This window comes from Petromyzon marinus, chromosome 35 (assembly GCF_048934315.1).
Source record: "Petromyzon marinus isolate PM22_M1 ecotype Great Lakes invasive population chromosome 35, UKy_Petmar_22M1.pri1.0, whole genome shotgun sequence".
Taxonomy (NCBI): domain Eukaryota; kingdom Metazoa; phylum Chordata; class Hyperoartia; order Petromyzontiformes; family Petromyzontidae; genus Petromyzon; species Petromyzon marinus.
The window spans coordinates 519,294-533,870 of NC_133701.1; the positions used below are offsets into that span (position 1 = coordinate 519,294).

A 14,577-nucleotide genomic window follows, 5' to 3' on the forward strand; every position below is an offset into this window, starting at 1 on the left:
GTGTCTGGTGTGGTTGTGTGCCGTGTGGTTGTGTGTGGTGTGGTTGTGTGCGGTGTGGTTGTGTGTGGTGTGGTTGTGTGCCGTGTGGTTGTGTGTGGTGTGGTTGTGTGTGGTGTGGTTGTGTGCCGTGTGGTTGTGCGGTGTGGTTGTGTGTGGTGTGGATGTGTGCGGTGTGGTTGTGTGCGGCGTGGCTGTGTGCGGTGTGGTTGTGTGCGGTGTGGTTGTGCGGTGTGGTTGTGTGCGGTGTGGTTGTGTGCGGTGTGGTTGTGTGCGGCGTGGCTGTGTTTGCGCGGTGTGGTTGTGTGCGGTGTGGTTGTGTGCGGCGTGGTTGTGTGTGGTTGTGTAACGTGGTGTGGTTGTGTGTGGTTGTGGTTGTGTGTGGTGTGGTTGTGTGTGGTGTGGTTGTGTGATGTGGTTGTGTGTGGTTGTGGTTGGTTGTGTGGTTGTGTGTGGTTGTGGTTGTGTGTGGTTGTGTGATATGGTTGTGTGGTTGTGTGTGATGTGGTTGTGTGTGGTTGTGTGATGTGGTTGTGTGTGGTTGTGTGATGTGGTTGTGTGTGGTTGTGTGTGGTGTGGTTGTGTGTAGTTTGTTACGCAGCCGATGCTCTCAGAATCACGTGGTTGTTCCACGAGCCAAGCGTTTGATTTCTGTCGATGTGATTTGCATAAATTATCCACCTCCATATAGTGAGCAGCAGTTGTGATGGCAACAGCGAGGGTCAACACAACTCGATAAGTGGCGGGGTGGCTCACAGAAGTCCTCGGAGGTTCCTCTGTTCACGAACCAAACAACGGCGCCGTCCTGGTGAAGCAACAACTCCCGGTGAAATGTGCTCACGGACTCAGAGGTGCTCAACCGATTCGCATCATTGAAAGAAACATTTGTTCATGATATCTCCAGAGCGAATTTGGGTTCGGACTTCCGCACATTTCCAACGGTTTTCATTGTACGCCCATTCACCGCCCGCTGCTATGTGTGGCTAAAGGGGCCTTTGTGGGCGCTGGAGTGGCGTGCGGTTAAAAGGGCCGCGAGGAAGCGGGGAGCTGCAGATTGCGCACGAGGAGTACCCGAGATGCTGATCGTACGGGCACCACGGGGCCTCGCGGCTCTGCTGCTCTCTCTGTGCATGAGTGGCGTCCTCAACCCCGCCAGTGCAGGTAACCACTGTGTGTGCCGTCCAGCGTTGCTGTGTTGCGTCTTGCCGGTGGATGGGTAATTCACTGTGCGTAGTTAGGGGTGATTGATCAACTGGAGCTAAATATCCAAATTGTTTGTTGAAATGTTACATTCCGCCATACGAGAAGATGACTCGATTGGGATTACACATGGCGACATCGGCGAAAACTGTGTTCGAGTGGCAGGAATTGGTTTCTACCGAGATCTGATACGGGTCTTGTGTTGGACTTTGTGACCAGCATGCCGCGCTGATAGACCGAGGCTGACTGAGGAATATGTCCGGGTGAGGTCTACAGCGGGGAACGTGACCATGGCCCTCCGTCACGAGATGTTGGTCGGCACGAACGGCCTCTTATCCACCGTGGATGACAGGTCGCTGCTTTCGCACTCGTCACGGTGTTTGCCAAAAGATCCCAACGCAGGACCCTCCTGACAAACGAGTCGTGAGACTCAAGTGAGGCTGGCCTCGAGTTAAGCGGCGTTCATCTTCTTGGGTTATTTCGGTAAAGTCACGTAGAATGAGAATAAAATAATAAATCAATAAAATAACACGATAAAATTCTCACGACGTTTCGGCCACAACGCACGCAAGTGGCCTTCATCAGGTGAAGGGACGAGACTGTCTGGAGGACAGCGCTGGAGCCAAAATTAAACGGCGTTGCCTGTATCGTGAATAACAACAAGGGCGCGTGCTGGTGTCGCCGCCCCTACCGACGCAAGGGGCAATCAACCAGGCGCCGCAGCTGCTGGAGGAGCTCTCGCTGCTGGTGGAGGACGCGAACTCGAGCGACACGGAGCTGCGGGTGCTGACCGAGGGCGCGGGGAGCGGCGCGGCTCCACGCCGCTACCCCGCGCACCGCGTGCTGCTCGCGCTGCGCAGCCGCGCATTCTCCGCGCTCCTCGCCAATGGCAGCGGCAGCCTCCTGCATCTCACGCTGAGCCCCGACTGCGCCAGCGTGTTCAGCGCCTTCCTACGGTACGCGTCGGTAGCGCAGGCCCCTGGCCCTGCTTGCCCCCCCCCCCCCCACCCCGAGCCAGACTCAGATGTCTTGCTGTGAGGCCAGTGCAGCACGGGTTGCTCACGGCTCGGCAAGGCGAATCACCAATCGATGAATGCTTCCCACTGATCATTTCAACAGGGAGACCTCTTGGTTGATAATTCACATAAATCACATTCAAGCAGTTTTCACGTTTCACTTTGACGCTGAATGAATATTGCTAATCTTTAAATGCTACTCTAGCTATATACACGTGCCAATATCGATGTGCTTGTTTGTGTTTTTGCAGGTATTTATACACTGGGAAAATTGTAGTCAACGTTGAGCAAGTGATCCCTCTGTGCATGTTGGCATTCGAGTTCAAAGTGGATTCTCTGCGACTCGGCTTGTCAAAGTTCATGACGGAGAACCTGAGTCAGAGTCCTGTTGTCGCCTGGTATGAGTTCGCGTGGAAGGTCGGGGATCAGAGCCTCGTGGCAAAGTTCAACCAGTTCATCGCTTGGAACCTGTCCTCAGTCATCAGCTCCCCCGAGTGGGCTGCGATGTCTGGCGAACACCTTCACGGCTTGCTTCAGCGATCGGACCTGGTGCTAGACAATGAACTCTCCCTCTTCAGTGCTGTGGCGCAGTGGATCGAGAGAAACCAGCCAAACAGCTCCACTGCTGAAGCCCTCCTCAAGTCCATTCGCTTCCCCATGATGACTCCCGTGCAAATCCTGCAGCTGAAGACAGAGTCTACGGTTTTGAAGAAGTACGAATATTCCATCAATAACCTGCTCGACCAGTCGTTTCAATTCCACTCCGTATCTCCCGTTCAGTTTGCCAAATACTTCGATGTGAAGAAGACCATGTTCATTCCGCGCAACTATCTCTCGCCGCCCTGGGGCACCCTTTGGGCCATTCAGAACCCCGCTCGGGACGATCGGAGCATCGTTTTCCAGACACAAACCAGCCCCAGCAACTTTGACTACGGCAAAAAGATTTCCTGGAACGTAGTTTTTTCACCAAGGAAGTTGAAGCTCGAGCAGGGCGTGATGCAGCAGCAGGGGTACCGAGGCTCTCAGAGCAGCGGCGGGCACGCAGACCTCAGCCCCAGGCTCCACATCATCCCCGCCTCGCCAACCATCGGAGGGGCGGGCGTCAAGTACCAAAAGACGGTTCTGATCGGGAGCAAGAGGCAGGGCCGGATGATCGTGAAGCAGATTTCTAATTTCTATCAGAGCACGGATGAAATGGGGAACTTCTTAAAGGATGCAGACATAGTGAAGCGCTCCTCAGAGTACCTCGTGGATAACGCCCTCCACCTCCACATCATCGTCAAGCCCATGTACCAACCGATCGTTGACATGAAATGATGGCTTCACAAACAGCTGCCTTGGAGAGGGAGAGAGAGAGATAGCGCCTTCTCAGACACGTGACGCGAGTTACTGACGCGCCATCCTGCAGGCGACCAATGCAGTAATAGCAGTGAATTAACAAAGTCAATGACCCGTGCACTGACCACCCACGTGACCCCTTCTCATTTCCCCAGCATGGCTTGCTGCTGCTGAAAGTGGCCTGGAGACAACCCGCGGAATCGCTGTTGTGGTGGTGGTCGTGGTTGTGAACGGGGTAAATGGTTTTCAGGCCTAGACATCAGCTGGAGTCCAACGTCTCACAGAGGAGAAGGCAGCGCGTCTGTCTCACTATCGTTCATTTGCGCTGCGTGTGTGTTTCACCAGCACAAGATTAAGCGTCACAGTGAGAGAGCTCTCGATGACGCTTCACAACAGTGATGACTCACGACGGTGACGACTCACGACAGTGACGACTCACGACTGTGACGACTCACAACTGTGACGACTCACTACTGTGACGACTCACGACAGTGACGATTCACGACAGTGACGCCTCACGACTGTGAGGCTTCACAACAGTGACGACTCACGATAGTGACGACTCACGAAAGTGACGACTCACGACAGTGACGACTCACGACAGTGACGCCTCACGACAGTGACGCCTCACGACTGTGACGACTCACGACAGTGACGACTCACGACAGTGACGACTCACTACAGTGACGACTCACGACTGTGACGACTCACGACAGTGACGACTCACAATAGCGACGACTCACAACAGTGACGACTCACTACAGTGACGACTCACAATAGCGACGACTCACGACGGTGACGACTCGCGACTGTGACGACTCACTACAGTGACGACTCACGACAGTGACGCCTCACGACAGTGACGACTCACTACTGTGACGACTCACTACAGTGACGACTCACGACAGTGACGACTCACTACAGTGACGACTCACGACAGTGACGACTCACTACTGTGACGACTCACGACAGTGACGACTCACTACAGTGACGACTCACTACAGTGACGACTCACGACTGTGACGACTCACTACGGTGACGACTCACTACTGTGACGACTCACTACAGTGACGACTCACGACGGCGACGACTCACTACAGTGACGACTCACGACAGTGACGACTCACTACAGTGACGACTCACGACGGCGACGACTCACTACAGTGACGACTCACGACAGTGACGACTCACTACAGTGACGACTCACGACAGTGACGACTCACTACAGTGACGACTCACTACGGTGACGACTCACTACTGTGACGACTCACTACAGTGACGACTCACGACGGCGACGACTCACTACAGTGACGACTCACGACAGTGACGACTCACTACAGTGACGACTCACGACAGTGACGACTCACTACAGTGATGACTCACGACAGTGACGACTCACGACGGCGACGGCTCCCGACGGCGACGACTCACGACAATGATGACTCACTACAGTGACGACTCACTACAGTGACGACTCACTACAGTGACGACTCACTACAGTGACGACTCACGACGGTGACGACTCACGACGGCGACGACTCACTACAGTGACGACTCACTACAGTGACGACTCACAACAGTGACGACTCACAACGGTGACGACTCACTACAGTGACGACTCACTACAGTGACGACTCACTACAGTGACGACTCACGACAGTGACGACTCACGACAGTGACGATTCACGACTGTGACGACTCACGACAGTGACGACTCACTACAGTGACGACTCACGACTGTGACGACTCACTACGGTGACGACTCACTACTGTGACGACTCACTACAGTGACGACTCACGACGGCGACGACTCACTACAGTGACGACTCACGACAGTGACGACTCACGACGGTGACGACTCACGACGGTGACGACTCACGACGGCGACGGCTCCCGACGGCGACGACTCACGACAGTGACGACTCACGACAGTGACGACTCACGACGGTGACGACTCACGACAGTGACGACTCGCAACGGTGACGACTCACTACTGTGACGACTCACGACAGTGACGACTCACGACTGTGACGACTCACGACGGTGACGACTCACTACAGTGACGACTCACTACAGTGACGACTCACGACGGTGACGACTCACGACAGTGACGACTCGCAACGGTGACGACTCACTACTGTGACGACTCACGACAGTGACGACTCACTACTGTGACGACTCACGACGGTGACGACTCACTACAGTGACGACTCACGACTGTGACGACTCACGACAGTGACGACTCACTACTGTGACGACTCACGACAGTGACGACTCACGACAGTGACGACTCACAACTGTGACGACACACAACGGTGACGACTCACAACAGTGACGACTCACTACAGTGACGACTCACGACAGTGACGATTCACGACAGTGACGACTCACGACAGTGACGACTCACTACAGTAACGACTCACTACTGTGACGACTCACTACAGTGACGACTCACTACAGTGACGACTCACTACAGTGACGACTCACGACAGTGACGACTTGCGACAGTGACGACTCACTACAGTGACGACTCACTGCAGTGACGACTCACTACAGTGACGACTCACTACAGTGACGACTCACGACAGTGACAACTCACTACAGCGACGACTCACGACAGTGACGACTCACGACAGCGACGACTCACTACTGTGACGACTCACGACAGTGACGACTCACAATAGCGACGACTCACAACAGTGACGACTCACTACAGTGACGACTCACAATAGCGACGACTCACGACGGTGACGACTCGCGACTGTGACGACTCACTACAGTGACGACTCACGACAGTGACGCCTCACGACAGTGACGACTCACTACTGTGACGACTCACTACAGTGACGACTCACGACAGTGACGACTCACTACAGTGACGACTCACGACAGTGACGACTCACTACTGTGACGACTCACGACAGTGACGACTCACTACAGTGACGACTCACTACAGTGACGACTCACGACTGTGACGACTCACTACGGTGACGACTCACTACTGTGACGACTCACTACAGTGACGACTCACGACGGCGACGACTCACTACAGTGACGACTCACGACAGTGACGACTCACTACAGTGACGACTCACGACGGCAACGACTCACTACAGTGACGACTCACGACAGTGACGACTCACTACAGTGACGACTCACGACAGTGACGACTCACTACAGTGACGACTCACTACGGTGACGACTCACTACTGTGACGACTCACTACAGTGACGACTCACGACGGCGACGACTCACTACAGTGACGACTCACGACAGTGACGACTCACTACAGTGACGACTCACGACAGTGACGACTCACTACAGTGATGACTCACGACAGTGACGACTCACGACGGCGACGGCTCCCGACGGCGACGACTCACGACAATGATGACTCACTACAGTGACGACTCACTACAGTGACGACTCACTACAGTGACGACTCACTACAGTGACGACTCACGACGGTGACGACTCACGACGGCGACGACTCACTACAGTGACGACTCACTACAGTGACGACTCACAACAGTGACGACTCACAACGGTGACGACTCACTACAGTGACGACTCACTACAGTGACGACTCACTACAGTGACGACTCACGACAGTGACGACTCACGACAGTGACGATTCACGACTGTGACGACTCACGACAGTGACGACTCACGACTGTGACGACTCACTACGGTGACGACTCACTACTGTGACGACTCACTACAGTGACGACTCACGACGGCGACGACTCACTACAGTGACGACTCACGACAGTGACGACTCACGACGGTGACGACTCACGACGGTGACGACTCACGACGGCGACGGCTCCCGACGGCGACGACTCACGACAGTGACGACTCACGACAGTGACGACTCACGACGGTGACGACTCACGACAGTGACGACTCGCAACGGTGACGACTCACTACTGTGACGACTCACGACAGTGACGACTCACGACTGTGACGACTCACGACGGTGACGACTCACTACAGTGACGACTCACTACAGTGACGACTCACGACGGTGACGACTCACGACAGTGACGACTCGCAACGGTGACGACTCACTACTGTGACGACTCACGACAGTGACGACTCACTACTGTGACGACTCACGACGGTGACGACTCACTACAGTGACGACTCACGACTGTGACGACTCACGACAGTGACGACTCACTACTGTGACGACTCACGACAGTGACGACTCACGACAGTGACGACTCACAACTGTGACGACACACAACGGTGACGACTCACAACAGTGACGACTCACTACAGTGACGACTCACGACAGTGACGATTCACGACAGTGACGACTCACGACAGTGACGACTCACTACAGTAACGACTCACTACTGTGACGACTCACTACAGTGACGACTCACTACAGTGACGACTCACTACAGTGACGACTCACGACAGTGACGACTTGCGACAGTGACGACTCACTACAGTGACGACTCACTGCAGTGACGACTCACTACAGTGACGACTCACTACAGTGACGACTCACGACAGTGACAACTCACTACAGCGACGACTCACGACAGTGACGACTCACGACAGCGACGACTCACTACTGTGACGACTCACACCAGTGACGGCTCACGACAGTGACGACTCACACCAGTGACGACTCACACCAGTGACGACTCACTACAGTGACGACTCACAACAGCGACGACTCACTACAGTGACGACTCACAACAGTGACGACTCACACCAGTGACGACTCACTACAGTGACGACTCACTACAGTGACGACTCACGACAGTGACGACTCACACCAGTGACGACTCACACCAGTGACGACTCACTACAGTGACGACTCACAACAGCGACGACTCACACCAGTGACGACTCACTACAGTGACGACTCACTACAGTGACGACTCACGACAGTGACGACTCACTACAGTGACGACTCACTACAGTGACGACTCACAACAGCGACGACTCACACCAGTGACGACTCACTACTGTGACGACTCACAACAGTGACGACTCACGACAGTGACGACTCACGACTGTGACGACTCACGACAGTGACGACTCACACCAGTGACGACTCACAACAGTGACGACTCATTACAGTGACGACTCACTACAGTGACGACTCACGACAGTGACGACTCACTACAGTGACGATTCACTACTGTGACGACTCATAACAGTGACGACTCACTACAGTGACGACTCACGACAGTGACGACTCACGACAGTGACGACTCACGACAGTGACGACTCACTACAGTGACGACTCACTACTGTGACGACTCATAACAGTGACGACTCACGACAGCGACGACTCACGACAGCGACGACTCACAACAGTGACGACTCACTACAGTGACGACTCACACCAGTGACGACTCACTACAGTGACGACTCACTACAGTGACGACTCACGACAGTGACGACTCACTACAGTGACGACTCACTACTGTGACGACTCACTACAGTGACGACTCACTACAGTGACGACTCACGACAGTGACGACTCACTACAGTGACGACTCACTACTGTGACGACTCACTACTGTGACGACTCACTACAGTGACGACTCACTACAGTGACGACTCACTACAGTGACGACTCACTACTGTGACGACTCACGACAGTGACGACTCACGACAGTGACGACTCACGGCAGCCTTTCACCACACGGCACCACGCAGGCGCACGCGTGTCCCCGGAACGCGTCTCGCGAGCTCTCCCCCCCCCACTCTGTGTCCATCGGTGGATCAACGTTGACTCTCAGTGCTCACCATACTCGCATGTAGTCGCGTGCTTACTAAACAAGAATCGAGTCATTATAACAATCGTGTCGATTCCGCATTCGTTGCGGGTCGGTTGAAGAACCTCGCCTGTTGATATTCTCGTGGCTCTGATGCGGTGGAAGCTGGATACAAAGCACACATTATATATGCCACAGTTACAACGTAAACAACGCATGCTTACATTACACTCGTAGAGGGAAGTTAAGACAACTTCTTAAATCGGCAAATACTTCGGATATAAGCACAACTGGCCTTGCTCCCAATGGGCCTGCTCATCCGGGTGGCCGCGTGTCCACCGTTGACCACACTCGGCCAGTGTGGGTCTGTCAACACCGAGCAGTCTCCTGGAATAGAGTTGCACACGAGACCGGTACCAGGTCTCGGTGAAAATCATCTCCTGCCGTCCGACCACAGATGCCAAATTCCAGAGCGTCCGGTGTCAAACCGGGACAGGTGTCAGGCCTCGTCCTTGCATCGAGCTGCGACTCGGACCAAGTCAGCGCCTTCACGTCCGATCTCGCCGTATTAACCGCGCACTAACCCAGTCAATAAAGACACGTGCTACTGCATGGACTCGGTGGTTTGAGTCGCTCCTTTGGCTTTTTGTTACATTGCAAATAAACACAGAGCACGGCGACTGTCATTGCCATCATCACCAAGTCTAATCTTGGTGGATAAAATGTTGCTGCTGCTGCTGTTGCTTGGACTTACGAAGTGTATCCTCAAGGTCTGCGCTTTCTGGGCATACACTCGGCCAATGGGAGGTCGCTCATCGTCAGCGACTCCACGCCCGGTCTGGAATGACCTCCACCAGTCGCCCGTGCTGTCGATTCCCTGTCCCAGTTGGAGCCCAGGCTCGAGAGATTGCGCTCCTTTCTGCCTTGCGATGAAGCTCAGAGAGGCTCCACGCTGTGCCTAGCCACCACCATCACACTGCAGCTCACAACAGCACAATCTCATCCACACACTCACACAACAACAACCGCCATTCGCCACTAAGTGGCGGTGACGTCACCACGACGCTTGTGCCAGGCTATGTGCACCCTGAGGCCACGTGAAGTGTCGAACGCCCGCTGGCAGGAGGTCACGGGGCAGACCCAGGTGCCACGGGTCGACTGACTGAGATGACTGGCTGATGCACCACCTGTGCCCCCTACTGTGCCAACCTGCTGTGTTTTAGCCATCCGGCGCTCCGCTCGTTGTTCTGAGCGTAGCTCCTCCGCCCTCCGTTGTTGTTGGAGGGCGACTGCCTCCAACTGCCCAGTAGCGTCCTTCACGAGCCTCCTCCACAGAGGCCGATCTTGACACCGCTGGTACCAGTCATCGGCAAGTCCACTCAGCTCCACGTCCTCCTGTACCACATCACTCCATCTCGTCTCTAGCCCGTGCCGCGCCCGCTTAGCCCCCTCAATCCGGCCGAACAAAAGCTGTTTCGGCATGCGTTGGCTGGGCATGCGGGCTACATGACCCAGCCATCGCAGCCTTGCCCGCCGGAGGAGCTCACCGATGGGACCTTGCCCAGATCTTTCAAGGATTTGTGAGCTCCTCACACAATCCAGTCTGATTAAACCCAGGATGGATCGTAGGCAGGCCAGCCTAAATGTTTCTAACCGGCGAAGATGTTCCATTAGGGGGGTCCACGTTTCGCAAGCGTAGAGAAGGGAGGGAATGACCGTGGCCGAGAAGACCTGAAGCTTAGTGCGGAGCGACAGACCAGGTAGCTTCCACACAGCGTTACGCAACCGATGAAAAGATATTGCCGCTCGACTGATTCGGAGTGAGACCTCTGCTGTTAAACTGGAGCCAGTCATAAGCACACTGCCCAGGTATGGGAAACTCTCCACTCTCTCCACAACTGCCCCATCACCGATTGGGAGTTGTGGGGGTGGAGTGTCCGATGGTACAAAAGACCCAGGCAGGTGCTTAGTTTTGGTGGGGCTGATGGTAAGGCCCCACCTCTTAGTGGCACGCTCTAGTCTCAGCAGCAGCGTCTCCAACTCCTCCTCTGACTGAGCAGCTATTACCAAATCATCAGCATACATAACGTGGTTGAGCAATAGGGAGCCATCCCTTGACCGCACCCGGGCATCGATCAGCCTCCCATTATATCTGTACCATATGGAGATTCCCCCGGTACAGCTATTGAAGGCTTCACGAACTACGTGGTCAAAATAGATGTTAAATAATGTGGGAGCCAGATGACATGCCTGTCGCACCCCAAGGTGTACAGGGAATGGCTCTGACTCCCGGCCACGTAGTTTTACCCGGGCCCGCTCACCATCATGAAGGTCCTTAATGATCGTGAGCAGAGGTTCAGGTACTCCAAAAGCACGAAGAACGACCCAGAGCCCAGGCCTACTGATGGTATCATAGGCCTTGACCAGGTCAATAAAGCAGAGATGTAGGTCTTGTTGGAATTCCCTACACCTCTGCTGTAGCAGACGGACAGAAAATATGGCATCTGTGCAGGACCGCCCTTTCCTGAAACCGCATTGGGGCTCCGCAAGCCTCTCCTCAGCGTGCCTGGCAAGGCGATGCTGAATAATCCTTGCCAGGACCTTTCCCGGCACACTGAGGAGTGAGATGCCCCTGTAGTTGTTACAGTCTGTGCGGTCCCCCTTCTTAAAGAGGGGGACCACCAGGGCATCCTTCCAATCCCGCGGAACCCATCCAGTGGTCCAGACCGTTGTTATGATGTCATATAGGGCAGTCTGTACACAAACGCCACCCTCCCTCAGCATTTCGCTTGGGAGATCATCTCTGCCCGCTGCCTTTCCTGGTCTCAGACTCCGGATCGCCTTCAGTACTTCCTCAACAGATGGCACCTCAGCCAGCCACTCACAGGGGGTGACTTCTTCCAATATTTGAGGCACCGCAGCCTCAGCAGGGTCATCCTCACTTTGTGCCACGATGTTTTCCTGGCTGAGGGATTTTCCCTCCCCCAGAACCTCACAGAAATGCTCAGCAAATCTGCAAACCTGTTCCTGGGGGTCGGAGATTGGATAACCGTTTTTTTCCCCTAATGATGGTAATAGGTGTGGCGCTACAGGTTACTTTTTTGATGGAGTTAAATAGAGATTTGTGATCACGGGCCACTGAGGCAGACTCCATCTCCTCAGCAACCCGCGACCACCACCCATCCTTGCAGTGCCTCACGGCTCTCCGAACCTCCGAGCGAAGGCTGCGGTAAGCCTCCTCATTCTCTGACGTGGGATTCTGTAGCCGATGACAGTGGGCCTGTCGCTTTTTCTCAACCATCCTGAACACCTCCTCTGTCAGCCAGGGTCTCTGGGGGAGGTCTGGACCGCGTACCCAAATCAGCCATTGCAGCTGCATGAGTCACAGTCCTAAACCTCGCCCATTTACCCTCGACATCAGGAGGAGTCGGGGACGATGCCAATCCCAGCCGGAAGCGATGATGAAATTCTCGCTTGCGACTTTCATCAGATAACTGAGACCAGGCCACTTTAGGTCGGAATGGGGTCCTGGGTGTACACCCACCACCGGAGTGGAAGAATGGCAGGCGCATCTTACAGATGACTAGTCGATGGTCAGAGGGCAGATCAGCTCCACGGTAGGTCCTGGTGTCAAGGACATGGGCTCGCATCCGCTGGTCCGTCACTATGTAGTCCAGCAGATGTTCTTGCTTGGACCCGGCATGCATCCATGATGTTGTGTGGATGCGCCGATGCCGGAACAGCGTCCGGCAAATCAACCCCCTACCTCCTCGCGGTGCCGGACGGGCAACTCTGTCGTGGACAGTGCTGTGGGGAGATCCAATTTTGATTGGCTCCTCCCCTCATGGCATATGTGTCCACCACAGGGGCTAAACGGGGGCTCTGGACGGGTGCGAGGGGCTGGTAACCCCTCCACCTTCAATTAATTACCACGAAACCACGAGTTAAACACTCACTCACACACACTCACTCACCCACACACGCACACACCCACTTACTCACACACCCACTCACTCACACACACTCACTCACCCACACACCCTCACTCACACACTCACTCACCCACTCACTCACTCACCCACACACACACCCACTCACTCACTCACCCACTCACTCACCCACTCACTCACTCACCCACACACACCCACTCACTCACTCACACACTCATTCACCCACACACTGCAGCTCACAACAGCACAATCTCATCCACACACTCACCCACACACACACACACCCACCCACTCACTCACCCACACACCCACTCACCCACACACACACTCACCCACACACCCACTCACCCACACACCCACTCACCCACACACACACTCACCCACACACCCACTCACTCACACACTCACTCACCCACTCACTCACCCACTCACTCACCCACCCACTCACCCACACACCCACTCATCCACACACTCACCCACACACTCACTCACTCACCCACCCACTCACCCACACACCCACTCACTCACCCACTCACTCACCAGCTCACAACGCTTCGTACTCCGCCTTTCTGCTTCTTCTCTCGCACTGCTCCACTGTGGAGCCCCCCTGTCCCCCCATCGTGTGTGTATGTTGAAACTGTTGCAACTTTAACAGTGCTGCTTGTCGCTGTTCGCTTAACGTTTTGAGCTGTGCTCGGAAACTGTTTAAATCACATATTTGCTTACTCACAGCCGCTGATAACAGTGTATAAAACTAAACGTATGATCGTTGTATTCATTATGACACGCCCCCACAATGTGGTACCATTTTTTAACCACCTCGTATTGATGATGGGCTGAGTCAACCACCACCCGCAACCAGGATTTGAACTCACAACCTTCCAGCTGCGAGTCGGTCGCCCTCTACGAGACATGCAGAGATCGCGACTAGTGAGATGAAAGAGAGGTCATCGAGAGACATAGATGCAGAGATATGCAAACAATAAATGCACATGAGTGAGACGGTATGGAGATGAACATCGCGATAGTCGCCATAGCCAGCAGCAGCTTGAGAGCGGCCACCGCAGCGTTGCGTGCAGAGAGGCGCTGGGGACTCGGAGCCGCAGTGCCAGAGCGGTGCACGCGGGGGCAGTGCGGGCGCGGCGCTGCGCGTGCGGCCGCGCGTGCGTGCGGCTGGGCTTGCTGGCCGTGTTCACGCCGCTCCGCTTGTTGGGATGGGCCACCACCGTACATGAACTTCGGGTGCTGTAGGATGATGACCTGCACGGCAGAGGGCAGTGCAAACGACGTCCACCTCCGATTAGGACGGTTGGCTAGGTACGGCGCGAAAGA

At 54.8% G+C, this 14,577-nt stretch overlaps 1 protein-coding gene across 2 annotated transcripts; it reads left to right on the forward strand.

The window, feature by feature from the left end:
• Nucleotides 1-676: 676 nt before the first annotated feature.
• BTBD17 (BTB domain containing 17) lies at nt 677-9,911 on the forward strand. Of its 2 annotated transcripts, none has more exons than XM_032965879.2 (3): nt 677-1,158; nt 1,862-2,153; nt 2,465-9,911. In XM_032965879.2, exons 1-3 carry the CDS (start codon nt 1,074-1,076, stop codon nt 3,528-3,530), a joined length of 1,443 nt encoding a protein of 480 aa, XP_032821770.2. In that variant the 5' UTR covers nt 677-1,073; the 3' UTR covers nt 3,531-9,911. The 2 variants fall into 2 exon arrangements, with proteins under 2 accessions (XP_032821770.2, XP_032821771.2); XM_032965880.2 differs by having other exon boundaries at nt 679-1,158; nt 1,898-2,153.
• The last annotated feature ends 4,666 nt before the right edge of the window (nt 9,912-14,577 follow it).

What these genes read in the sequence shown, in the direction of transcription:
- BTBD17 (XM_032965879.2), top strand. Translation starts at nt 1,074, where the DNA reads ATGCTGATCGTACGGGCACCACGGGGCCTCGCGGCTCTGCTGCTCTCT. An exon ending in CCTCAACCCCGCCAGTGCAG is followed by an intron (nt 1,159 to 1,861) that starts GTAACCACTGTG and finishes AATAACAACAAG; the next exon opens with GGCGCGTGCTGGTGTCGCCG. An exon ending in GTGTTCAGCGCCTTCCTACG is followed by an intron (nt 2,154 to 2,464) that starts GTACGCGTCGGT and finishes GTGTTTTTGCAG; the next exon opens with GTATTTATACACTGGGAAAA.